General features: G+C 38.4%; 1 protein-coding gene and 1 long non-coding RNA gene across 2 annotated transcripts in view; one reads left to right on the top strand and one right to left on the bottom strand.

Moving 5' to 3' along the window:
• The window catches only part of LOC120741228 (cadherin-18-like), a 180,656-nt gene that overhangs the window by 106,061 nt on the left and 49,133 nt on the right, over nt 1-25,462 (top strand). Inside the window, 3 exon segments of the mRNA XM_040043994.1 lie at nt 3,126-3,640; nt 3,642-3,662; nt 22,223-22,517. Coding sequence (XP_039899928.1) covers nt 3,431-3,640; nt 3,642-3,662; nt 22,223-22,517 — 526 coding nt within the window. The 5' untranslated portion in view covers nt 3,126-3,430.
• On the bottom strand, nt 4,970-8,952 carry LOC120741230. The gene is made up of 2 exons (XR_005697574.1): nt 8,673-8,952; nt 4,970-8,535 (listed from the first exon to the last, which is right to left on the bottom strand). It is a non-coding gene; the product is annotated as an uncharacterized LOC120741230 (long non-coding RNA).

Here is a 25,462-nt window from a genome sequence, read left to right as displayed (position 1 = left end):
CCAGCAGGTGGAGGAGGGAAAGGGGACGCAGGAGGAGGAGAGACCCGAAGCGGCCGCTAGTCCGAGTGTCAGGTGAACTGAACTTCAGGTAAGACGTTATGACCTGCAGTCTATCTGGGTCAGATATAAACCAAGTTTAGGTGGAGTTTATTTTCGTTGTGCTGACTTTTTCATACTGCGTGCTAGCTAACATGACGGGGTTTCTATACAGCTGGGTGGGTGCTATGAAGTTAATGATGTTGAACTTTATTTTGTTCATTGAATGAGTTGAAGTTATGAACTGTTTCTGAGAGACAAATAACACCAGGATCCTTTTCTAAGTAGCTGACAGCTGGTAACTGTGCAGGGGCGGATCTAGCGAAGTGTTGCCAGGGGGCCAGGTAGGGCATTAAAAGGGAAAGGGGGGCACAAGGAAATACTTTCTTATTCCCATTTCAAATGTCTAGCTTTTAATAAATAATTATCTGAGTCTTACAACAAACGATTGATTGATTGATACATATATACCATCAAGACAGTGTACATCACTGTCACAACAGTGTTTGTTTTCATTCAAAGGCTTTATGATTTTTGCTATAATGGTGGGCCGGTCTCTAGTCAAAATGCCCGGGCTGATTTTTTTGTCCCAGTCCAGCCCTGTATGCAGCTCATCTGCAGTCTGGTGTTACCTACATCTTCCTATTCAGAAGGCAGAATTTCTGAGTTCTGAGTACAATCGAAAGCACCACGACTGCAGTTTTTGTGTTGGATGTAAAAAGCGCACATGACGCTGTGACGTAGGCTAGAATCATGGCGGCGGTCAACGACGGTCCAGGCGTGGGATTTCTCCTCGTGGAAATATGCACATTATTTTTTCCTTTGGTAGGTGGCACAGTGCACTTGTGGCAAGTAAGCAAGCTAGAAGACTGGCAGTCTTGCTGGGTATCCAGTTAGCAACACATTAACAAGAGAAGTCTGAGTAAAACCAAAGTTACTTTCCCTAGTAACTAGTTACTTTGAAAGTAACGAGTAACTTGAAGTAACTGAGTTACTTTTGATGGAAGTAACTAGTAATGTAACTAAGTTACTAATTTAAAGTAACTTACCCAACACTGGTGATTAGCCAAAACAAGACTTAGAGTTTGCTAACCCTATTTTTGCTTTACTGTGAAGGTGAAATTCAAATGTTTCACACGGTACATTAACTGTATACTCTAAACTAGAGATGGACCGATCCGATATTACGTATCGGTCCGATACTGACGTAAATTACTGGATCGAGAGAAATAAAAAATGTAATCCGATCCATTAAATATCACAAAAGCTCCTCACAAAACTTGCGACACCGACGTGCTACGGTTATGAGCTGAGTTACGCGGAGCAGTGTGCTCACGTGATAGAGCGGCTGTGTGTATTTGTAGCCTCGCTACCAAACCGGCATTTCATCTCCGAGGAAGTTATCCCAGAGAGAAGTAAAGCAAGTGTGCAAGTTCATCTCTGAATGTTTGTAAAGCATTCCCACATTAAGCTTAACAACCGATATATGGAGCGACTGCCTCTTCTCTCTCCCTCCCTCTCCTGCTGTTACTTCAATCATGAAACTGATCAATGATCAGCTGATTCGCTTTTCTGTCGCGACTCCCGTCTCTCTTGTTTGTTTTTCACCCACTTTGCACTAGAGAGAGGAAACCAGCGGTGCAGTGTATTGTTTTACATACAGGTATAACAGAATAGCTTTAGTGTTGTTGTTTATTTAAAATTGAGTATGAACTTGTACAAAATGCAGCAAGATATTAAAAAACAAACAAACACTATATCGGATTCATATTGGTATCGGCAGATATCCATATTTATGATATCGGTATCGGACATAAGTGTTATCATGCCATCTCTACTCTAAACATGATTTACAAAAATGGTGCAAACTTGTCCATGACAAGCTGTTTTGTTTTGGCCTAAGGTAGTTTCAACATTTGTGTTCATTTAAGTTGGTAACAGTGGACAGCTCTCCAGCTAAGTACTTTTAGCTTTGCACATTACAAGGAAAAGAAAAAACCCCAACAAAACTCAATATGCGTCTGTGTCTTTACAGTTATACCAACTACTAATGCACAATTTTTCCTCCTCCTGTGTCCCCATGCAGTAGAATCACATATCAGACACTGAAGTTGGACATTTTTCTTTAGTTGTGGCATCAAACTGAAGGGCATTTCAGAATAGCAAGGTCACATTGAAAAATTTCCTCAGCAAAAAAAAAAAAAAAAAAAAAAAAAAAAAAAGGAAAATGAGCAGTGAATACTGATGTCATGCTTCAGCAGCAGTTAAATAGCACATCTAGCTTTAAAATACACCCCAGAAATCAGACAGTTCACTCACTCATACCTCCTCCTTAAAGGCCGCTGAGTTGCAGGTGCGCCTGTAATGCACATTTTTAAAGGGAATTCAGGGACTGACTGTGCTTCACTTGAATGCACACTAAGAGAAATCCAGCAGTGCTTGCAGTTATTTTTTACTACTTTAATTCCATCTTCGATACTGTATATAATTTTGATTTAGGAAAAATATTCCTTCTCCCTGTTTCCATTCCACTGCCATCTGAAAATCACCTTCTGCCTTACGTCTGAGTGGCTTGATGTCTGTCCTTTTCATTATAAATGTGTTTCTTCCTGCCACATTTATTATTCACTGTGCATGTGGCACACAGTCTTCAGCCTCACAGTACGCCTTAGCTGTATTTAAAACGTCCACATTAAAAAAAATAAATAAATAAATAAAGCTAACAGGAGGCTTTAAAGTCCTCGTTTGGGTCACACTGTTGCGATCCGACCTTACAGGGCAGGATCAGTCACCAAGCGCTCTGACCTCATAGGCACGGACAACCTTTTTAACAGCACTGTTACTCAACAAGTCAGAAGATGTTTTGTTATCTGCATAATGGCAAAATTGGCTGCAATACTGAAGCAGGATTTCTTGCTGCTTTTTTTGTTTTTGTTTATCACAGTCAGCCAGTTTGAAGTGGGCATCCTCATCTGTAAGGATTTACGAGCCGCAATTTAATTGGAGGGAATTAGTGAACATTTAGCTTCTAATATCCATCAAATTAATCTCTAACTCTGTGTTTCTCTTCCCTCTTCTCTCTCTCCCAGGAAATCCAGAATGGCTTCCGGGATTAACCTCTGCTCTTCATAGATCTACCCAGAAGTTCACGTCCATGTGTACAGCCTTTCTTAGTCGGGGAAATTCCATAATGTAAATGAATATCGCTTTGGGTCATGAACCTTAGAGGATCCTCCCGGACCATCCCATCTATAGTTTGGATTTAGATTCCTCTTTTGCTGGGACTACTGCACAGGTCTGCAGCGGTGGCTGTAGGTGGCGGCTACAGCGGCGGCGGTGGGAGGACCTTGCCACCTCGAAACGCGGGGATAACTTTACAAAAGCACACGCCACCATGAGGATATCCACCACCTCTTGTCTGTGTCCCTTTCTGGTCTGCCTCTGTTTCATCCAGAGGTGCTCTGGGGCGAGCCATCACGTTCCTACCAAAGTGCCCTCCAAGAACCAGACCAAACTGGCTAACGGGGAGACGGAGGTGCACCACAGGCCTAAGCGTGGATGGATCTGGAACCAATTCTTTGTTTTAGAAGAACACATGGGACCAGGATGCACAGTATGTGGGAAAGGTAAGGTTTTTATTCAATTGACTGAAACGTGGAGGAAAAAAAGAAAAGGGAAAAAAAAATATATATATATATATATTTTTTTTTTTATCTCAGGGAACTTGCTTTTAAATGCTTACTTGACATTTTTGTCCCCCCCTCCCCCATTTTCTTTATTATTTTATAACAGTTTACAAAAGGGGCAAGCTGTTTTATTGCTGTGTCGGCATTATACATGTCTCATTTGTAAAGGTGTGTAGTTCTGACATTATGTCCAACCAATTCTGTCATAATGTCCAAAAATGTGCTCTTCTCTGGAGTTAATGAGTGCCTCTCAGCATGCCTACAACTCTGGGAAGCCAGCTATGCGCAAGAGTGGATTAAGGCTGAAAGTGAGAGTAGCCCTCTACATCAAGCCATCTTTGAAGTGAAATATTAGATTTGGTTTCTCTGTGGGAAATAAACCCAGATTTGATCAGATGGTGGGAAATTAACCACTTCAGTAAGAAATTGGACACTGGCACAGTAAGCTGGGGTGCCTCGTCGTTGGAAATGTTACAAGTGCCACCGGAGTGTCAGAGTGACTGATATCCCTCACAGTGGAAAACATAGTAGTGGGTGTTCTTCCTGGTTGTGCAAGGTATGATGCAGCCTAGTGTTGGCGTTTGGTTGTGACTTTTCTGTCAGCTCCACAATAAGCCACAGGGAGCTGGTTAAGTCCTCTGCTTGCAGATTGCCTGCCCTTATCTCCTGAAATGTGAAAATGTGTTTCTCCGCTGCAGTGATCATTATTCTAGGCACTCAGGCACAGACTAATCCTCAACTGCGCTCTGAGAAAAAGGGAATGAGAAAGGCAGAACGCTTCTCTGACTCCACATATGTCTGTATTTCAACAATGGTACTATTTGAAGGGGGAAAGAAAGGAAAGAGGGATGACATGCTTGGACAAAAGGGTGAGATGGGGAAAAAAAAAAAAAAAAAGCATCAGCAAATATCTCTTTCAACCTTAAATGTCTGCTATTTGTGCCAATCTGGGATCTTTATTGTTGAAAAGTTTTCTTTTTTCCCTAATATATTGTAAAATCCCACATCGGCACTCCCAGAAAACCAAAAATATATAATCCTTATCATCGATGAGGCATCGCATCCTTAGTAGAAGCAGTAATAAACAATAGCTGCACCATATCTGGGGCACCGGTTTGTTGATGCACTTACTGCATAAACATGGTTACTTTTATATTAAATTTGTCCACTGCTTTGAAGTTCACGATTGTTAAGTTTGCTGACTGCTCTGTGCTAGATCTGCTGCTACCTTAAGGGTACTCTTGTTCTGTGTGTTCACTCTGTGTTTGTGTGAGTGTTTGTATGTGTGTGTGTGGAGGGTGATGCTGATGAAAGCAAAGTAAACACAAACAGCTAATCCTGGATGATAATAAAGCACTGAGAAGAAACATAAACATTATTAAGGAGTCAATTTGACATGCATGTTTAAAGAGATGAGGTCTCCAGATGGTAAGCACAAAAACATTTAATTATGTGGGTTGAGACAAGTGTGCAGTGTCCTAATGTGGCCAGGAGACAGAATGACCCTTAATTAGACGAAGACAGGAGAGGAGGACGAGGAGGAGGAGGAGGAGAAGGAGGAGGAGGAAGAGGAGGGGGAGGATTAATGCACTTGGCAAATTTGTTTTTTTTTTTTTTTTTTTTTTTTTTCTCCTTTTCCCCCCTTTGCTTGATTAAAAAACTCTGGACGTTAGCAAGCAGCAAATGAGCAGCTCCACTGCAGGGAATTGCCAACGCTCATCTAAAAATGTAAAGTTTGAAAAAGACGTTCCGTGATCATTAAAAAATTCAGATAAAAAGTCATTGCATGGTCAAAAAAAACCAAAACAAAAAACCCCACAAAAAAACGCCGCTGTGTGCTAGGACATCTACACAGTCAAACATACGTGTCTATCGCATTGTAAGATTTGGCCTTTGACAGTCAGATATCTCAGGTGAACTTTTTATCAATACTTTTACATACGACGGCATAGAGAGACGCCTGGGAATAAGTGAAACAGCCAGTCTGTCAAGAACATTTTAATCCCCCGAGGTATCCTATAATCCCCAGTGACACCTTTCTGGGGGGGTTGATGCATTTGGAAAATGACAGCTTCGTGCATGAGTGAGACGCAAATGCTTGGCAGGGGACAGGGCTTGTCCAGAGAGTAGACAGGAGACAACCCATTCTCCCAGTGGGAGGTGTGAATGTCTCCATGTCAGTCAGCTCAGCAGGCTGCTTTGAAGTCGTAAGACAGGTACAGATTGGACCGTAATTTTTTGAAGATGATGGAAATCCCCAAACCCTGAATACAGTATATGAGTGAAGCTTCACTGACTACTGTGATGTAGTGGAAGCTGTTGGAACCAGATCCCCTAGTCTTCAAATGAGTTTCACTGGGTACGCGCCTGCCGCTAAAGTATACCTTAAATAATGCGATATTTGATGGAGTGAGAGCTCCAGCCCAAACTAGAGGGAGCACCAGTTGTCTTATCCTGTGTTCATTTGCAGAGCAAAGTGGCAACCTCTAAGATGGCTAAATGTTTTATTCATGGATCTAAAAATGGATTGTGCTTTGACAGAATCAGGCAACTGTCTTGTTGTATGTATAGCAATAGCGCAACAGTGCGAAGAAGAAGAAGAAAAAGAGCAAAGTAAAGTTTTTACATAACATTTCTTTTCATCATCATTCTTCACAAGAGCGTTCAGATGTTTTCAGCATTAAACCATTGAAGCGTTACATGAAGTAACAAGAGAAATTTCACAGCCAGCATCTCACCATTAAGCTGCGCTGTTGGAAACTTTCTAAAAAGGGCAGAAAAATATTCAGCAACCACTGAGAAATATTTAGGGACACAGTCATCCGCAAGAGCGAGGATGTGTGTCTGTATGCATGCAAGAGCGCTAAAGATGCACTTTTCAGTATTGATTGCACTAAAATTACTGTTCAGATGTTGGTAAAACATGCACGGATCGACTGGCCACCTTGAGTTGATGTAGGTATAAATGTCAGCTGGGCTTGCTTTCAGCCTGATCTGGGACACCAAACTTGCAGAGCTGATAGTGCGCTATTAATGACATGTTAAAAGCTGAAATACCTTCGTCTGTGATGTGCCTGTTAATTTAAAACTGAAATATTTTCCATTCATATGCACATCAAATAGATTTTTAGGAGCTGCACAGTGAATCATTTAGAACAGCAACATCATATTTATAGTCCTACTTGATTTATTTACAAATCAAGTAGAAACTTATCTGAAGCTTTCTGGGCCGCGTTCCAGGAAGCAGGTTTAGTGAAGAGTGTATTAACCCTGAGATGAGGGAAACTCTGAGTTTTCCTTTAAAAAGAAAAACTTAAACTTTGATTCCCTTAATGAGGCAACAGACCAGGTCAACCTAACCTGCTCACTGGCAAGCTTTCTTCAAAAAAAACAAAAAAAAACAAAAACTTGACTCCTCCCCTCCTGATGCACCTGAGCTAAGTGATTGACATTTGGAGTAATTTCATCATTCTTCAGAGCGCATTAATTTGCATCAGTTTACGCTCAGGTTAGACATTAGCTTGTTATTTCCATCCGTCCATTTGTTTTCCCTCTGCCTATACAGTTAAGGGTTGCAATGTGACAGCCTATGCCAGCGGTCACAGGGCGAGAGCCAGGGTGCACCCTGGACAGGTCTCCAATCTGTCGCAGGGCTAACACACAGAGACAACCGTTCACGCTCACATTCACACCTCAAGTCCGTTTAGAATCAGCAGCTGGCCTAACATCAGTTCCTCTACACTGAAACATTTACTGTTTCCTATTGTAGGAATCTTTTTTTTTTTTTTTTTGTGATCAGCAACACTCACAGATTGGATCTTGGAGATGATGTGAACATGAGTCATGTTTCTAAAACTGGATTAAAAGCAGTTTTTTTAATGTTTCATTTTAAAAATATGCTGGCACGATGAAATACAGTAAAATGCTGGGCAACATTTTTAAATGTATGATGTCTGAAGTTTGAACCTCCACATCTCCAGGAAATCAACTAAATGAGTCTTACTGGTTCTGAAAGTCAAGACCTGTAAGTAAACTGTTTAATCCCACAGTAAACTCTGGGATTCCAGCTACATTTATTAACTATAATAAATGTAAAGTTGATAAATGATGACTGCGTGGCACTGAATAAAAGGACATCATCATCATCCACACTGACATGGATTCATATTCCTCTCTCCACTGGATTAAAAATTAAGGTGTTGCTGTTTATTTACAAGTTGTCATGGTGAATATAGGCATTAAGCTCCATTGATAATGATCCTTTTTTTTTTTCCCCATTAGTCATGGATGCACTTAACTCCGGTCGAACACATTCACAGCTGTTTGAAACAAATCTGGTTAATGCAGCATCTTAAGTTAGACTCCTTGTTGAACAAGGTGCTGGTTTTATTTACCAATCATGTTTGAGCAGAAGCCTGTACTATGAAGGCAATATTTCACCCCGAGCAGGTAACTTATTTAATAAAATTTTATAAAATAGTCAATTATGATAAGTCTGTTGCTTACAGTGTCTGCATTTTTACCAGTTTTGCTTCCTGGCTTTAAATAGGTTCAGCTTTATACGCACGCACGCACGCACGCACGTTGCTTTTTGTTTGTATTGCATTTAAATTTTCCTTCAAATTAAAATCAGCTGCTCGGTTTACGGGACACTTAATTGTAATCATGCACGGAGGTTAAAGCCTGGGCTGACTTAGATTCATGTGATGGCTTATTCTGACTGCAGGCATCAGGGTTAGTGAATATAGAAATCATACAGATTCTGTGGGTATGTTGAAATTGCTTTCCAGCGCAGGCCTCAGGTTTGGCTTCTCTGCAGGTAAACATGCGAAGAGAAAAATGGTAAAGACATTTGTCAAAATCCATTCTAAACAACTCGCTATAGTCTGACAATGATTTCACTTTATGAGGTTTGTTTTTTTAAATTTATCAGAGTTTGTAAACACTGACTGGCAGACAGTGTCATAGAATGAGGGTTGCAGACGAGAGAGGATCCAAATGCAGGACGTAAAGGCAGACGATAAACAAAAGCAAGCTCTTTATTGGCCAATTTAGAGTCTAAAAAACTAGAAGTCCAGGAAAACAGGAAAGCAAAAACACAGTTAGTAAAACATCCAAAATTATCAAAGTCCAAATGATTAGATAAAATAGGAATCTGGAAAAACAAAAGCCTTGGAATTAAAAAAAAAAAAGGAACAAAGAGGGCTGCACAAAACAGATTTAGCACAACAGGGAGCACAGACAAATGAGCTGACAAAGAGGAAGACAAGACTATTTATACTCTCAGGGCAGATTGGGGGATGACAAACAGGAGGGGAATGAGACACAGGTGAAAGCAATTAACGCAGGTGAAAAAGAAATTCAGGGGTGGAAATCGCAGGATACAAAAGAGAGCTAACCTTTAAAATGGGAAGTAATTAGAAGTAGATGGAAAATGAGAAAAAAAATGGCAACAGACAAAGAAACAGTGAGGGAACTTAAACTGACATTAATAAATAAATAAGACGTATTTGATTTTAAAAGTAATAAATAAAAAAAACACAATCACAAAAAAAAAAAAAAAAAAAAACTAGCAATGGGAGAGCCCATAATCATATGGAAGAAAAAATTTTAACTTTGATTTCAGACACAAAAAATGATTAAGAATGAAACCCAAACAGTTTGGATAATTTGTGTACTTTTTATTATTAATAATAAAATAATAATGATTAATGAATAATTTCAGTATCAATTAGGTTAGCTATTAGCAAGGTTATTGACTAAAATGGCATGTGGGGAAAAAAAAATATTTAAAGGTTAAAACAAATTGAAACACCTAAAAAAAACCCTGTAATATTTGTAAAAAAAAAAAAAAAAAAAAAATGTTATTCTAATTTAGCTGGTAGATGTGTTCGCAGAGACATTTGATGTCTACAAGAGTAAGACTCAGCTGCTTTCAAAATGTGCGTTCTGATTGTAATACCTGTGCACATGACCCTAAATGTTGGCGTATATCCTCCATACATTAAGATTCAAACTAACACTGAAACTACTCTTGAACTAACACAAACTAAACTAAGTTGAAAAGAAAAAGTCAAATCAAAATAAAATTAAAACCTTATTAAAAAGCTTTGGGTATGAGTATACAACCAACTTTTGCATGATGACCATATTGTATGAACACAATATTAAGTTTAAAGAAACCAAATGATTTATTATAATCAGTCTTCATTTGGAAAAGCTGATCAATATGTTTTTATATATTATAAACACAACGCAATTAGTCTTTGACCAAAGAGAACAATTAACAAGCGTAAGCTGGGTTAAGTAAATTACACTTCAGAAAATGATAACTATGTAGACAAGCCTTATTTCCAAGGTGCACTCCCTCCTCTTTTTGCTGAAGCACTCAACAATATTAGCACAATTTAGATACTTGGAGCCTCAACCATTTGCCTTCACTCACTATGACTGACTATGAGGCAGAGGCTTCAAGTTTTCAAAAGCTGATGTTCTCACATTTTCATTTCTCTCATTCAAATATCAGATTTAGCAGCGGTTAGAGGCAGAGCTGTTAAATTAGTGTCAGAGTTGCTTCCGGGACAGTGATAATCTTATTACTGTATATCAAGAAGTAAACCATCCTTCTGCGAAGACAACGACTCATTCCGTTTCCCCCCAGATGTCAAAATAGAGGACAACTATTAGGGCGGATCCGCGATGTGCATCAACGGCATGTCTTCAGCACGCCCCTCATCACCACCTCTTGATGTATGGTCATTAGGCGGGTGCTTCATCATCAGGGTTTACTGTGACTGTTACAAATCAATTGAATAGAAGGGGGTGCTCAGAAGAGTTGATTGGGAGGGAGCATGGTCAAAATGTGGTGATAATCAGACAATCAAGCACACCCACATAAAAAGTGATTAAGTCCTCTTGAGTGGAGCATAAGAGCCGCGATTTAATCAAAAACAAACCCATCCCCTTCACTAATTGCAAATATGAAGCCAAGACATTGATTATCAGCAAGGGTGCATAGCCTCCTCATTTCTTTTTCCTTTCCAAGCCCCCACCCTCACCCCACTTGCCATGCACATTGTTGATGAAATAAATGTTCTTCGGTGTGACTCTCACCTTCAACTCCTGTGCATGCTTTAGAAAGACCTTCTTTCAACATCAAAGCAATGTTTCAGAAACAGCATGAACTAAATGTGTCTATTCTTTGTCTAGTGCTTTTCTGATTAACAGAGTTGTGAAACTACGACAGTGCACATGCACTGGTAAACAAAGATGTTGACCTAGAATTATGGACTCGCTGCTTTGTGTCCCACTAGTCCCCAGGCTGATTTAACTGGTCATAAAATTAACATGCGACTGAACATTAGCTTTCTGGAAAACCAGTTAGAAATAGGATAAGATTCATTTCTGGAAAAAGGTTGTATTTGACATGTAGTATGAAATCTGATCGAGAATTTTATGTACTTCGTTTTCTGTCTGCATGGAGAACATTCTTCTTCACTCAGTTGATATTGATTGGACATATCAGCTCCACAGTGGCTTCCTTTAAACAAACATAGAGAAAACAAGAGAAGCTAGGCGCATACATTATGTAGATCTCTACACTGAATACTACAAAGTCATTAGAAAGGGCATTCACCAATAATGCAATCCAACGAGAAACATACATTATCAGGCTTTGTACAATGAAAGGGGTAGATCTAGTGAAGGAGAGAAAAGAAGTATAAGGGGGGAAACAGATGAAGGTCAAACTGCGTAGCCACTAATAATGTATCAGGATGGCACTCAGTAGAGCGTATCACAGCTAGTGTGATGTAATTGTTAATAGGGCTGTTCGATATAACGATATATATTTGATGACGATATAAAAACGTCTATCGTTTCATTTTACGCTATCATTTGTTTCGTGGTGTCGCAAAATAAACTGTTTACTGCAATATTTTTTCATCGTCCTGATGGTCACTGTAGTGGCTATATTCATTTCTTAAAGTTCTCTCTTTCTCTTATATTTAATACTGTTGTTATGCGTTGTGGTTAGCAACAACGACGGTAACACCATCGCGTGTCCGCTTGTTTATGTTCCACAAACCTTTCACAATAAAGCTCAAGATCCTGTTGAGACTTTTCAAAATAAACTGAATCACTTGAAAGAGCAGATTATTTACGGATGAGAAGTAAAAAAAGAGCCGCCAGGTGCTAAAAAATAAACCTTAGACTCAAACGTTAGAACAGGCTTTTCCCGGCAGCACGCCGTGTAATAAATACTCACAAAGAAAACTGCGGCCGTTACAACTTATGTCAAAAAATGTATAGTTTCATGCATCGGTTAAAACACTCGACTCCAGCTACATGATGCGCAGCTTGAAACACTTCCTGCAAGTCGAGCTGCCCGAGATTCACAGAATTTACAGAAAATGTTACATTTTTGTGATTTATATCGTTATCGGGATGATAGAATTCTTATATCGGGAAATGAGATTTTGGTCATATCGCACAGCCCTAATTGTTAAGATTCTGTTACTGTTTTATTTTAGGAAGTGGATATTTGCACACTCCATTTAAGTTCACAGGCAGGCTTTAAGTAATTTTCCCGTCTCCACCTGTAATGGGAGAAGAGTTATTCTGGTTTGAATTGCACACTGCTTCTAAGCCTTTTGCCTGATTGCTGCAGAACCAGGCAGTCATTCAGCTCTCTTTCTTCAGCAGAGAAGAATGGAAGGAAGAGAATTGTTGGCATGGTGGTTATGTCTAAGCCACAACTTAATGCCTTAATAGTTCATGTTCCAATATTTCATAAATTGAGACTTTTAATCTTTACCTATAATTTTTTTGCCATTGCATTTAGAACTGTTTGTTCTCTGTATGTTGTTGGTTGAAAAATAGCTATGTAGGGGGACTAAACAGCTCCTAGATAATGTCCCTTTTAGTAGTAAAATCTGTTAATACATTGGATGATCAGTTGGCAGAAAATTGCTAATTCAATATTTGATGGGTCAAGCTTAGGGATATGTGGTTTTGATGTGTTTCTTTCTCATGATAAAATATCTTTCAGTTGTGAAATCTGAATCTGTCAAATTTGTATTCACATCCATTTGGTGTAAAGTTTCATTGGCTCACTGTACCCTGTGAGTCAGCTAGTCTTCGAAGTCTTTCATGTCTACTTACTTGTACCTTTGAAATTACATTTCTAAAGCACAACCTTCACCCGAAAGTTTTGACAGAGCATGCTTGCCAGGTTAGGCTTGATGACTGGGCAGACAATGTCGATTTCATTCACATTTTTCACACCAACTGCAGATTGATACTTATACTGAGTTTTAATCAGCAGCACAGACACAGACTGGGACTTGACACTGCATTGACACTGATTGGGTCAGTCACTATAACGTGCAGAAAATTGTTCGAATTGAAAAAGTACACACGGAAAATTACCTTCAGATGGAGAATGCACACCAGCCATTTTTGTTCTTGCCACCATTGAAACGTTAGAGAATACAAAACATGAAGGTTTTTCATAGAGAAAGTTATAATCTTCTCATAAGAGACAACCCTGAGAACTATACCAAAAAAGAGGAGAACTGCTGTTTGAAGAAAATTAATCTATAGTGTCAGGACCTTCAAAAGTCACAAATTTCCTTTGGAGAGCCGATGTTTTTCTTCAATTTTTTTAGGGACAAAAAAGCAAGGCTTTGGCTGCAATAACCAAGGTATTGGATGCCATATCCCCTGAGACATGGACCGTGGCTCAAGTCCAAAAAGTTTGACACCAAAGTGGATGTGAAAAAATAAAAGCACCAAGTGGAGGACAAGGAGCTGTTAGCCTAAGATTCAATTCAATTCAATTCAATTTTCATTTGTATAGTGCCAAATCACAACAGTTGCCTCAAGGCGCTTTGAGTAGAAAGCGACTGCTGTTATATAACAAATATTAAACTTGGGCATAATCACTATTTTGTAGAAATGTTGCAGTTGTGGGACAGCTACTATTATGAAAGACTCTCTCACGAAGTGCGGAGAGTTCCCTATCAAAATATTTTAAAAGAAAAATGTACACTTCAGCCTTTCAGCTAAGATTTTGTATTCTTTGCATCTTTTACAATTGTGTTTATTTTGATTTTTTTTTTATTTTTTTTTTATTGTTGTTGGTTTTCAGAATATAAGTAAATTCAGTTAAGAAATTGAGGGATCACACATTTGTGTATGAAATGTTTCTTTGCACAGTTTAAACACAGCAGTGGTTTTATTTATTGACTGTAAATACTGAGGCCCTGGTGCCAGTGTTACTAAGTGAATTTTTAAAGCTCTCCTGGTTCATTTACAGTACATGAAGTTATGAAACATTTTACACTTAACTCTTTTTTTTTTTCACCCATTTTAAATTAGATATCAAGAGAGGGTCCAATAACTTAATTATTATAGCAGATGATGACAATAATAATAGTAGTAGTAATAATAATAAATGTTACAAATTAGTTTTGTTGTAGTATAGTTGTTGTAATAACATTTTTGGGTACACAATTTCTTTGAACCTAACGATTAAAAATCAGTTTAAATGTGGCACGTGCTCATCAGAAATATTGCTGCCATTAAGTGTATGTATGTGAGCATGGTGAGTTGTGGGGCATTTTGGAGCATGAACTAAATTAAATCACCAAAGAATGAACAGTCGCAGATGGAAAGCCACAGAGGGAGAGAGAAGGCTAAATGAGCTGGAGTGGCTTTTATCCTGGCTCCCCAGACCAGATATGCCAAATCAGCTGATTACTTCAGCTGAGCTTTGCCATGGTGTGTTCAGGGACATCTACATAGAAAGACAGGTGCTGTCCACATATTACCGCAGAGTTTGTTAGACAGGGTCCTTTTACAGGGAGGGTAAAGTATGAAACCACATTTGTAAGGCTACATAACTGTGTGACCCTCTTATTAATTAATTCTACTCGTAAAGATTTAATAAATAAACCACAAGAATTGTGTGAAAAGTGTGTGAGTGTGTGAATATGTGTGTGTGAATGGGTGGATGACTGGATGTGTAAAGCGCTTTGGGGTCCTTAGGGACTAGTAAAGCGCTATACAAATACAGGCCATTTACCAATTGCACATAGTGCAAGATTAGCAACAATAAATATAATTAAACCAGCTATAACTCAACACAGCAATCTTATATTACAACAAAAACAAATCAAAAATAAGCAAAAGAAAAGAAAAATACTGCAAATACTATACTATTTGATTATTTTGATCAGTTGTTAATGTGAACCCTTTCAAAGGCTGGTAGTCAGCTGGTAATCTGACAGGGCTCGTCAGTGTGGAGCATTTATATGCTACCCAGGATTGCATGAGTTACACAGGGCGCCGTGGTTTCTCCCACCATCAAAAAATGTGCCAAGATTATGCTGCCTGTCTCATCCCAAGACACTCGCGGAAAACACATTTCAAATATGTTTCCTGGTTAAATGTTAAAAATGTGCGAAGGATATGCAGGTGTAGAAGAAATTGTTCGTGTGCTGCTCAGTTATTGTAATTTGCGGGTGCAATTTTTCACATCGTGCTTTAGTAACTCATAATTTGTAATTTGAGAATTTCTATTTGTCATCAACTCTGACAGACTAAATGGGTGATTCTGTTACTGTAATCATAAGTTACAGCTTTAGTTTGATTACGTCTGACCCATTAACTTTATTATGTTTTCCAGCATGACTACAATGAGTAAAATCCATGTTTAATGTTGCAGAACTTATGTTCTAGCTGCAGATTTCTTTCAGGTTGGAGGATTCTTCTCTTCCTCAAATCTCTTCTCTTCCTGTAATTGGCTTGACAGTACCAAAAGTAAACTGGTTGGCTCTGAGTACCAATTAGCTTGTGAACACAAACAGTTGCAAGCCACTCTCAAGAATGAGTCTACGTAGCCCAAACTGTGAAAATATACAGCATGTTGACAAAAGAAAGTGAAGATACACTATAGATACCGGGTTGCTCCTGTGGGCATATGATGAAAGCACAAGGTTGGTTTTCTTTGACATTGGAGTGTTTTCGCTATGCAGCTTTAGAGCTCCAGACTCTGTTGATCTCTTTAAACTCCTCAGAAATGCATTTCCAGCTGCCAGCCACATGCCAATCATCTATTCGACTAGTCTTTAATATAGTCACCAGTAGAGGCAGAGAGATAAACACAATCCCGTTTTGATGGCCTGTGGATGAAAAGAATTCCTCAAAGATTTTGTGCAGAGATATCAAAACAACAAGGTTTAGAGGTTATATTTCATCTTCCTCATAAATTCTTGGACCTTTCCTGGCAGCATTTGTGAAAGATTGTCATGCATTTTCATTTATTATTTACTGCAAGACTTGGACATTGCCATCATTTTCAATCCCCCATCATCTGGATTGCCACACATGGTCTTGATGTATGCTAAGTTCACATCAAGCCCGCTCTGTGGTTTAACAAAATTGACACTAATTGCATTAAGGCAGGATGTCATGAAATTTTCCGTGTGATCAAAATTAATGAAGTATAAATAAAATATTCCAACACTGAAGGCGGAATGTAGTGGAAGCACCCACTGCAGAGAAATAAAGCCTAGTTTTCAAAATAGTGTGACAGAAAATTGCCACAAGCTTGTTTTGGTACAGTTAGGGGAGGAAATATGTGAAGTATAAATGTCCCCCTTAATAGCAGTGATGGGGACCATAAAGGGACAGTGGTAAAGTCAGGGTACCGTCCTGGGTAAAGTCTATTAAGTTTCACGGTATTTACGATTAAATAGGTTATCAGACTTTTTAAAATAATGTTGATTTAAACCCCAAAGTAGGCAGATTTTGTAAAATTACTCGACATTTGGGTGATTTGGATCACCTGTGGCCTGGAAGGGAAAATAATATCTAGGGAAAAAAGTTTGAAAGTCCACCTCTATGTTTAGAAACTATTTATTTCTGTTTATGGTATAATGGATGGCACTCAGTAGAGCGTATCGCAGCTAGTGTGATGTAATTGTTAATAGGGCTGTTCGATATAACGATATATATCGGATGACGATATAAAAACGTCTATCGTTTCATTTTACGCTATCATTTGTTTCGTGGTGTCGCAAAATAAACTGTTTACTGCAATATTTTTTCATCGTCCTGATGGTCACTGTAGTGGCTATATTCATTTCTTAAAGTTCTCTCTTTCTCTTATATTTAATACTGTTGTTATGCGTTGTGGTTAGCAACAACGACGGTAACACCATCGCGTGTCCGCTTGTTTATGTTCCACAAACCTTTCACAAAACAGCTCAAGATCCTGTTGAGACTTTTCAAAATAAACTGAATCACGTGAAAGAGCAGATTATTTACGGATGAGAAGTAAAAAAAGAGCCGCCAGGTGCTAAAAAATAAACTTTAGACTCAAACGTTAGAACAGGCTTTTCCCCGCAGCACGCCGTGTAATAAATACTCACAAAGAAAACGGCGGCCGTTACAACTTATGTCTAAAAATGTATAGTTTCATGCATCGGTTAAAACACTCGACTCCAGCTACATGATGCGCAGCTTGAAACACTTCCTGCAAGTCGAGCTGCCCGAGATTCACAGAATTTACAGAAAATGTTACATTTTTGTGATTTATATCGTTATCGGGATGATAGAATTCTTATATCGGGAAATGAGATTTTGGTCATATCGCACAGCCCTAATTGTTAAGAGTCTGTTACTGTTTTATTTTAGGAAGTTGATATTTGCACACTCCATTTAAGTTCACAGGCAGGCTTTAAGTAATTTTCCCGTCTCCACCTGTAATGGGAGAAGAGTTATTCTGGTTTGAATTGCACACCGCTTCTAAGCCTTTTGCCTGATTGCTGCAGAACCAGGCAGTCATTCAGCTCTCTTTCTTCAGCAGAGAAGAATGGAAGGAAGAGAATTGTTGGCATGGTGGTTATGTCTAAGCCACAACTTAATGCCTTAATAGTTCATGTTCCAATATTTCATAAATTGAGACTTTTAATCTTTACCTATAATTTTTTTGCCATTGCATTTAGAACTGTTTGTTCTCTGTATGTTGTTGGTTGAAAAATAGCTATGTAGGGGGACTAAACAGCTCCTAGATAATGTCCCTTTTAGTAGTAAAATCTGTTAATACATTGGATGATCAGTTGGCAGAAAATTGCTAATTCAATATTTGATGGGTCAAGCTTAGGGATATGTGGTTTTGATGTGTTTCTTTCTCATGATAAAATATCTTTCAGTTGTGAATTACCTACAGCAATGTTATGATTCACCCAGAATTCACCCAAATCAACAAAATGAAGGGACAAAAATGAAGGGAGGGGGCTATTTTTTGAACATGAATACATTTGAAAAGCTGATCTTTTCACATGAGGATCAAGTCCACTCACACCCTCTCACTTTAATACATACACCTTGCTAATTCCAGGTAATCTTCTGAACTGTTTTCATTCTTTTTGGTACAGATTCAACAAGGTGCTGGAAACATTTTTTAGAGATTTTGGTCTATTGTGACTGTGTCATGCAGTTGCTGCAGATTTGTTAGCTGAACATCCATAATGCAAGTCTACTGTTCCACCACATCCCAAAGGTGCTCTACTGGAGTGAGAGCTGATGACTGTGGAAGGCATTTGTGAACTCATTGTCATGTTCAACAAACAAGTTTGAGAAGATTTGAGCTTTGGGACATGGTTTTTTATCTCGTTAGAAGCAGCTGTCAGAATGCTGACACGGTCAGCAACAATACTCAGGTAGGCTGAGGTGTTTAAAATATTGTTTAGTAGGGAATAAGGAGCCCAGAGTGTGCCAAGAAATTATCCCCTGCACCATTATACCACCACTGTTAGCCTGAACTGTTGATGCCCAGAAGGATGGATCCATGCTTTCATGTCGTGCCAAGTTCTGACCCTGCCATCCAAAAGTTGCAGCAGAAATCAAGACTCGTCAGACCAGGCGACATTTTTCTTTTTCAATCTTTGCAAATTGTTAGCAGTTCTCATTTGACAGGAGTGGCACATGGTGTGGTTTTCTACAACTGTAGCTCCTGTGCTTCCATTTCCCATGTGCTGTACATTCAGAGAAGCGTTTTTGCATACTTTAGTTTAACAAGTTGTGTATTATTCACTGTTGCCTTTCTATCAGCTGAAAGCTGATCTATCAGCTGTGACCTCTGGCATTAACAAAAAACTGCCATACACTGGATACGTTCTCTTTTTCAGATCATTCTCCATAAACACTGGCACAAACAACCATGCCACATTCAAAGTCATGTAAATCCACTGTCTCCCTTATTCTGATGCTCAGTTTGAACTTTAGCACATCATGTTGACTATGTCTACATTCTTAAATGCACTGAATCGCTGCCAAGCTGGAAATCAACTTGCATTAACAAGCAGTTGTACAGATGCAAAAAGTGGCCGATGAGTAAATGTTATAAACTCTGAAATATTAAATGTAATGAAGGGAAAATTTACCTCAGTTATATTTTGCTGAACACCTATGGTTGTGATTTACTTTTTATAGCAGAACCGTGACTTCTAAGGCAGCAAGGTAAATGGACTAGAGAAACACTAAAAATGCTGAAGAGACCATATTTGTTAGCAGAGAAGGTTGGGGAGCTTGAACATGTTGATGATCAAAATGGACAGACTATTTATCAAAGGCATTGCATGTGCTACATGTCTATCAGGAAGATGAGTCAAGACCACTTACCATACTGAGCAGGCATCCGTATTGCTCATTAAACTCCTTTGATTTAAACGTTCATTGTCTTATTGTTTTATTCTCAGCTGCTGTACTTTGAGCCTATGGTGTTTATGTAATGACCCGCAACCTGTTAACAATCATTCATCATCCATAGATTTTGGAAGGCAATGATGCACAATCACCATGTGCATCATTGGTTTGTGCTTTTGCCAAGCATAATATATTAACTCCTTCAAAACAAGTCAATGGCTAAATTAGCAGTCTGACTGGAGGCAAAATTGTTTATGAGCTGGAGCAGAGTGCTACTTGATAGAAGCGAATACGTGCATGTTGAAGATATAGAATTGAACTGTTAAGTAATATCTGTAATTCTCTATGTTTGAATTATTTAATATATTGGGTGATTCGATTATCCTTCTACAGCCAACACTTGAAGCTAATATTTCTAAATTGCTGGAACTGAATTAAAAGTGGGTCAAATCATGTCTGAAAAGTAACTTGTGTCCACTAGTATGTGGACACATCCTGATTTCTTGCTTTGTAGGTTCATATTAGTACAATCAAGAAGCTGATTAACCACCTAATTCAACAGGATCTTTGACTGCTTATCTAATTACAGGCTTGATATTTACCACAGAAAGGACAGTCAGCTCTCATCAAGAGTCAGGCTGCAATCAGCTGCAGTTTTCTAATTAGTCATTTATTTGCTAGTCCAGGTTTTGATTAGATGTGGCCAGAGGACCTCTGCTGAGAACATGTTAAATAACTCTGTATTCTATAACGGTTGTACATTTTAGACTATGTGTCCTTCTTTGCTATTCTAATTCAGCTTTTCTTTTACTCACGTGAAAGTGAAAATAGAGCAGCGCTTTAACATCACATGTCCTATTGCATGTTACAGGGAGGTTATACAGCTTTTCTTGTGGTGCAAAAAGCAAACACAAAAAAGACACAATATGATGAGTCTTAGTCAATAACGAGTGCACTCCTAAATGCGCTCAATGAATTGAATGGTAAGATGAATTGCTACTATATTTAGGTTACTTTGAAAATGGGCTGTCTTGTCTTCAGTTCTGCACTTCAAAACATTTTAGCTGTGTCCTAATTCAGACGCTGCACCAGTCCTTTTTCTTCCCCCCCACAATAAAATCAAAGCTGCTAGCTGGCCACTTATTAAAAATCCTTGATAGCACATTACCAACACTTTCATATACACTAAAAATAATCACTTTAATTATTTATAGAAATAAACAACTCTTTGTCAAATGATTTTCAGTATAAGCCTTTGTGACTCTTACTTTGTAAAACGATACAGCCAGAAAGCTACTTGTACCAGTTATGTTCCATTGGTTTAAAGTTCTCATTAATGTGTTGTGCTAATACAAAAGCAACTGCTTCACAGTAATGTTGCTACAGTGTTTCTATGAGAGCCTTACTGCTTCTTTATCTCATCTAGGAAATGGGTCTAATTGCTGTGGTTTGAGAGTGTGTGCTATGCAGAGGGTTTTCTATCTTATTTGGTTTAGGTTTGTATTATAATACTGCATATACTGTACATTATCATCATTTGGTCCTTGTCAAACTGAATTTGGGAGAGTGTGTTCCATCTCAAGGACAAAAAGGTTGATATTCTTAAGCTGACAAAGCACTGAGGAAATTCTTTATTGCGTTCAGTGTTTTTAAGTTTCATATCGCTGAGCCCAAACTCGATATGTCAGTGGGGAAGGTTATTTGTTGACAAACTAGTTTAGGCATCTAAGGCTTTGACTTGTGTCTCCCTGGAAACACTGCTGCTGCACCCCTGCAAATCAAACGAGTCCCAGCTTGTTCCTTGTCTGTGTTTGCATTTTTTTAATAAATACTGATTTTTTTAATGTTTTTTCTTTAGCGTGTCTATGATTTACCCTCTGTGGTCCTCTGTTAGGAACTGTTGGTGACTGTGAAAATTTAGTGCTATGACAGATGCTGCTAATTGTCATTGAACAGAAATGTGACTGTGATTTATTACTTCTCAGCTAAAAATAGTTAATGTGAGAAATCTTTTCCACTGATCCACTGAAAATATCAGTTTGTATGAGTTTATGTTCTTTCACCTTTTGTGTTGTGCTGCTTACTATTTAGTCTTTACAACTAATATAAATTATTTATTTAGTGCATATGTACCTACATCTATGTGTCTCCATAGACTAAATCTTCCCTCAAACCAGATGCTTTTTTATTGCTTCAAGATGAAAAAATTAAATTGTTCAAATCTGAATCTTAATACCATTGTATCCTTCTTTTGACATTCTGTAAAATAGTAAAATATTATTCATATCTAACCGCCTGCTGAGCTGTGGGGATAAAAATCTTAACCCCTTTGGTAACAATTATGGCTTAATAAGTGGCTTGGTTTTCTCTTCTTCTCTCCCCTGGTGAGAAAGAAGAGCAGCTTTGGAAGGATTGTCCCCCAAAAACTTCAATCTCCAAGGATGCATTACTTTGGCACGAGCCAGAGAAAGGATTTTCAAGTTAGATGTTACAATTCTAATACTAATTTTAATATTTTTCAACAGTATTTTATCAGTTTTTCTACAGATCATTTCCAAGACTCCAAAGCCTTCATGTTACTAAGACCAAAATCTGCAGATATTCCAATTAATTTCATGATGAAGTTGTAATTAAAATGAGAAAAGCTTAATACAGACTTTAAAACAGACTTTAAGTGTGCCTTAGTAATTTTATCTTGCAGGTATTTTGCAGTTGTTAAGAAGAAATTTGACTTTGCACTGTTTTTTCTCCATATTCACACACACTTTGTCTGTTTTTCATTCCAGCTTCACTCAAACTCAGACAAAGGTGATGGATCTGTCAGGTACATTCTGAGCGGCGAAGGAGCTGGGACTATATTTATCATCGATGAGGTGACAGGGGATATTCATGCCACTAAGAGCTTGGATCGGGAGCGGAAAACACATTATGTCCTCCATGCGCAAGCATTGGACCGTAACACAGAGGAGGCCCTGGAACCAAAGTCAGAATTCATCATCAAAGTACAAGACATCAATGACAATGCACCCAAATTTCCAGATGGACCCTTTGTAGCTTCGGTCCCTGAGATGTCTGAAGTGGGTGAGTAGCTCTTCAAAATATACTGGACCTTCAAGTGATTGTTCTCTATTGCCAATAGCAGTAAGCCTCCATTTGAATGGTTTGAGAGATGAAAAACTTTTGTTGCTTTTCAAATCTTCTTCATGTTTATAATCCTTTTTAATCCATCATCTTAAAAAAAAGAAAAAAACGTAAAACAAAACAATAAATTACAGTTAGATCTTTGTCTTTACACACTAAAGTACAACCCAAAGCTCCAACAAGATGGATTTAAAGATATAAGTGTGAAGAACCACTATCAAATATGTCATTACCCCGTGCAGCATTCTGGTTTGTCCTCTGCGATAATGTTCTCCAGAATGTTTGATGTTCTGTAAGCCAGCAAAGTCCTCTTTCTCATCTTTGTTTTCTGGTTGCTGCGATGGTTTCCTTCCCTGGTGGGCAGGTCTTTACAAAGCACTCAATAGTGGCTCTGCAGCAATCCCCGCCATTGAGACAGTGAAGTCTTCCATATCACGGAGAAAAGTAAAGCCTCTATCCACCTCCACCGAGACAGCATCCCATACGCATAGCATCTTGTGGCGAACATCTATGTTGTATTTCTTTACTCTCTTGTTCTGTTTTTAGGTTGTGTGAACAATAGCCACCATTTTCTCAGTCCAGTTGATTCTGCCTCAAGACACAATGGCTCAAAAACGTTACTCTAATATTTCACAACACTCTTTCAAAATATGTAGGTTGTCAAATGGTAGCCAAACTGCTGTCAGAGCAATTTTACTCGGTATACAATGTGATAATAAATTCTTGGCGCTGACAGTTTGTTGAAAACATTCCATTTCTATCCATCTGTCTAAAGGAATCTCCTGAGTTACTGGAAAATTCTTTAAACAGAAAATTAATAACTTCATCAGCTCCATGCAGGAGCGAGACGGAAATGTGATAAAAGAAATTAAATATGCAAACCCCAGCAGACCTGTACGCTCCCTCTTTATAAACAGTCAATATCTTCCTGGTTGTGTTCATGATTATTCATGGCAGGCCTCATGAACATATATTTCTAGTCAGTATATTTCTTTCTCAGAAGTGTCAGGCGCATGCCTTAATCTCTTTTGAGAGCGTGCTTTAGCACTGTATGCTGTGATACCTTGTTTACAGACTATCATTAGGTTTTTGGGTCCAGTTTTAAGTACATTATAGGGAGTCTTCCCCTTAAACATGTTTTAAACTCCACATGAAACGGTCGTAATTAAAAAAATTCAGCAGTTGCTGTAATCGTCAGCACAAATGAATTCATTATAGGTTAATGAAAACAGCACTAATTTCTATATTGGCATTTTTAGTTTAGTTCTAACAAGACTTCTTATTCTAAAGTTCCCATGTTCGCTGCAAACTTCGTCATCGGTTACACAATAAGAATCAATCACCATTGATGACCCAAGGGAGGAAATCAAGGACTGTGAAGAGGAAAATAATTAGCCTTTTTTCCCCCCACCCCCTCTTTTGCTCGTCCATTAAAGTAATTCCTCTTTGGTTTGGCATCTGCAGCATCAAATCGGCTGTAACAATCAACTGTCATCACACTCTAAAGCACTAATCCCCCTGCATTTGTCAATACCGGAGCTCCCAAGTGTGGGAAAGGGCTGTCTTGGAGTATAGCAACTAATTGGTTGTGATGTTCTTTTTCCTGTCTAAATTGATCAGCTGGGCATGCTCCAGGTTGTCCAACTGTTTCATTCCTTTTATTTAATTGAACAGTTATATTTTGAGTACAAGATGAAAGGAGTATCAATTTCCTGCTTTATCTTTCCCACTTGAGATGGAGTTATAGTTGCTCTTTTCTTTAAGGGGAAAAGTTAGTGGTTTCAAAACCCAAAGGCTTGGATAGCCCCCTGTTTAAATGAATAGTTTAGATTAAATGCGTGTTATTGGGAATATAAATGTTATTGATAAGAATGTTAAGCAGAATCTCACAATCAGGTAAGTCTTAAACTCTTAATGAGCATAATAAAATGTAATGCTTGCACGCATTTGACTTATTTTTTTTTTTATCTCTTGCTATTTCCAGTAGATGCTGTTATCTATGAGAAAGCACAGATACATTTTGTTCTAATGTACTTGTAGCACATGTTGTTTTTGCTTTCACATTTCAAGTAAATTTATCCCAAACTAGGAAAGAAGCAAACACAAGAGACGTGACTCAGGTTGTGAGAATAATCTACTGGTAACCTCATTATCCAGTTTCACAGTCAGACAAGCCTTTATCCCTTTAAAGTTAATTTGTTGTCCCGTATGACAGAAATATTGCTAAAATCTTTAAATAAGGTAATGAAATTAGATGTAAAAATTGTAAACAGGGTTTAGGTTAAGCAATGTTCTCCATAGTTCAGCTGGTAAAAGTTTCCAGCCTCCACTTTAGTTAGAGTGGTTGTGTAAGACATGATGGTCAAGCAGCCACCAGCTATTTGTGGTGTAAAAGTGTTAATCCCTTGGAAGACTGCAACATGAAATGAAGGTACAGTGACCTTAAAAGTCCTGAAAAAAAAAACAGATTTCCATTTAACTTCTCTGTTCTTTTAGAAATGAGATTTAAGTGTTCATTTTCTGCTGAGTACAATCAGAACTCATCAAGTTAATAACTGTAAATATACGGTACATATATACACTGAGTACTTGAACACTTGAGTTGAAGTGCGTTGTGAGCAAAGCCAAGCACACTGTACAGTGTATTAGGGAAGCATAATGAGTGCATTATCACCCAGAATATGCGTTAACACGAACCCGTTACCGCCTCTTCCAGCAGCCGTACACACAAAAACATGATATATGCTATCCCTGTGGGGACACTCCCTCATATAATGCAGCCTTTAGCCCCTTAACCCTACCTTAACCACCATAAATTAGAGTCTAACCTGAACATTAATTCTAAACCTAATCCTGAAATGAAGTCTTTACCCTCAAAAAACGCA

This window comes from Simochromis diagramma, unplaced genomic scaffold (assembly GCF_900408965.1).
Source record: "Simochromis diagramma unplaced genomic scaffold, fSimDia1.1 OVJJ01000602.1, whole genome shotgun sequence".
Taxonomy (NCBI): domain Eukaryota; kingdom Metazoa; phylum Chordata; class Actinopteri; order Cichliformes; family Cichlidae; genus Simochromis; species Simochromis diagramma.
This window is presented reverse-complemented; position numbering and strand designations above follow the sequence as displayed.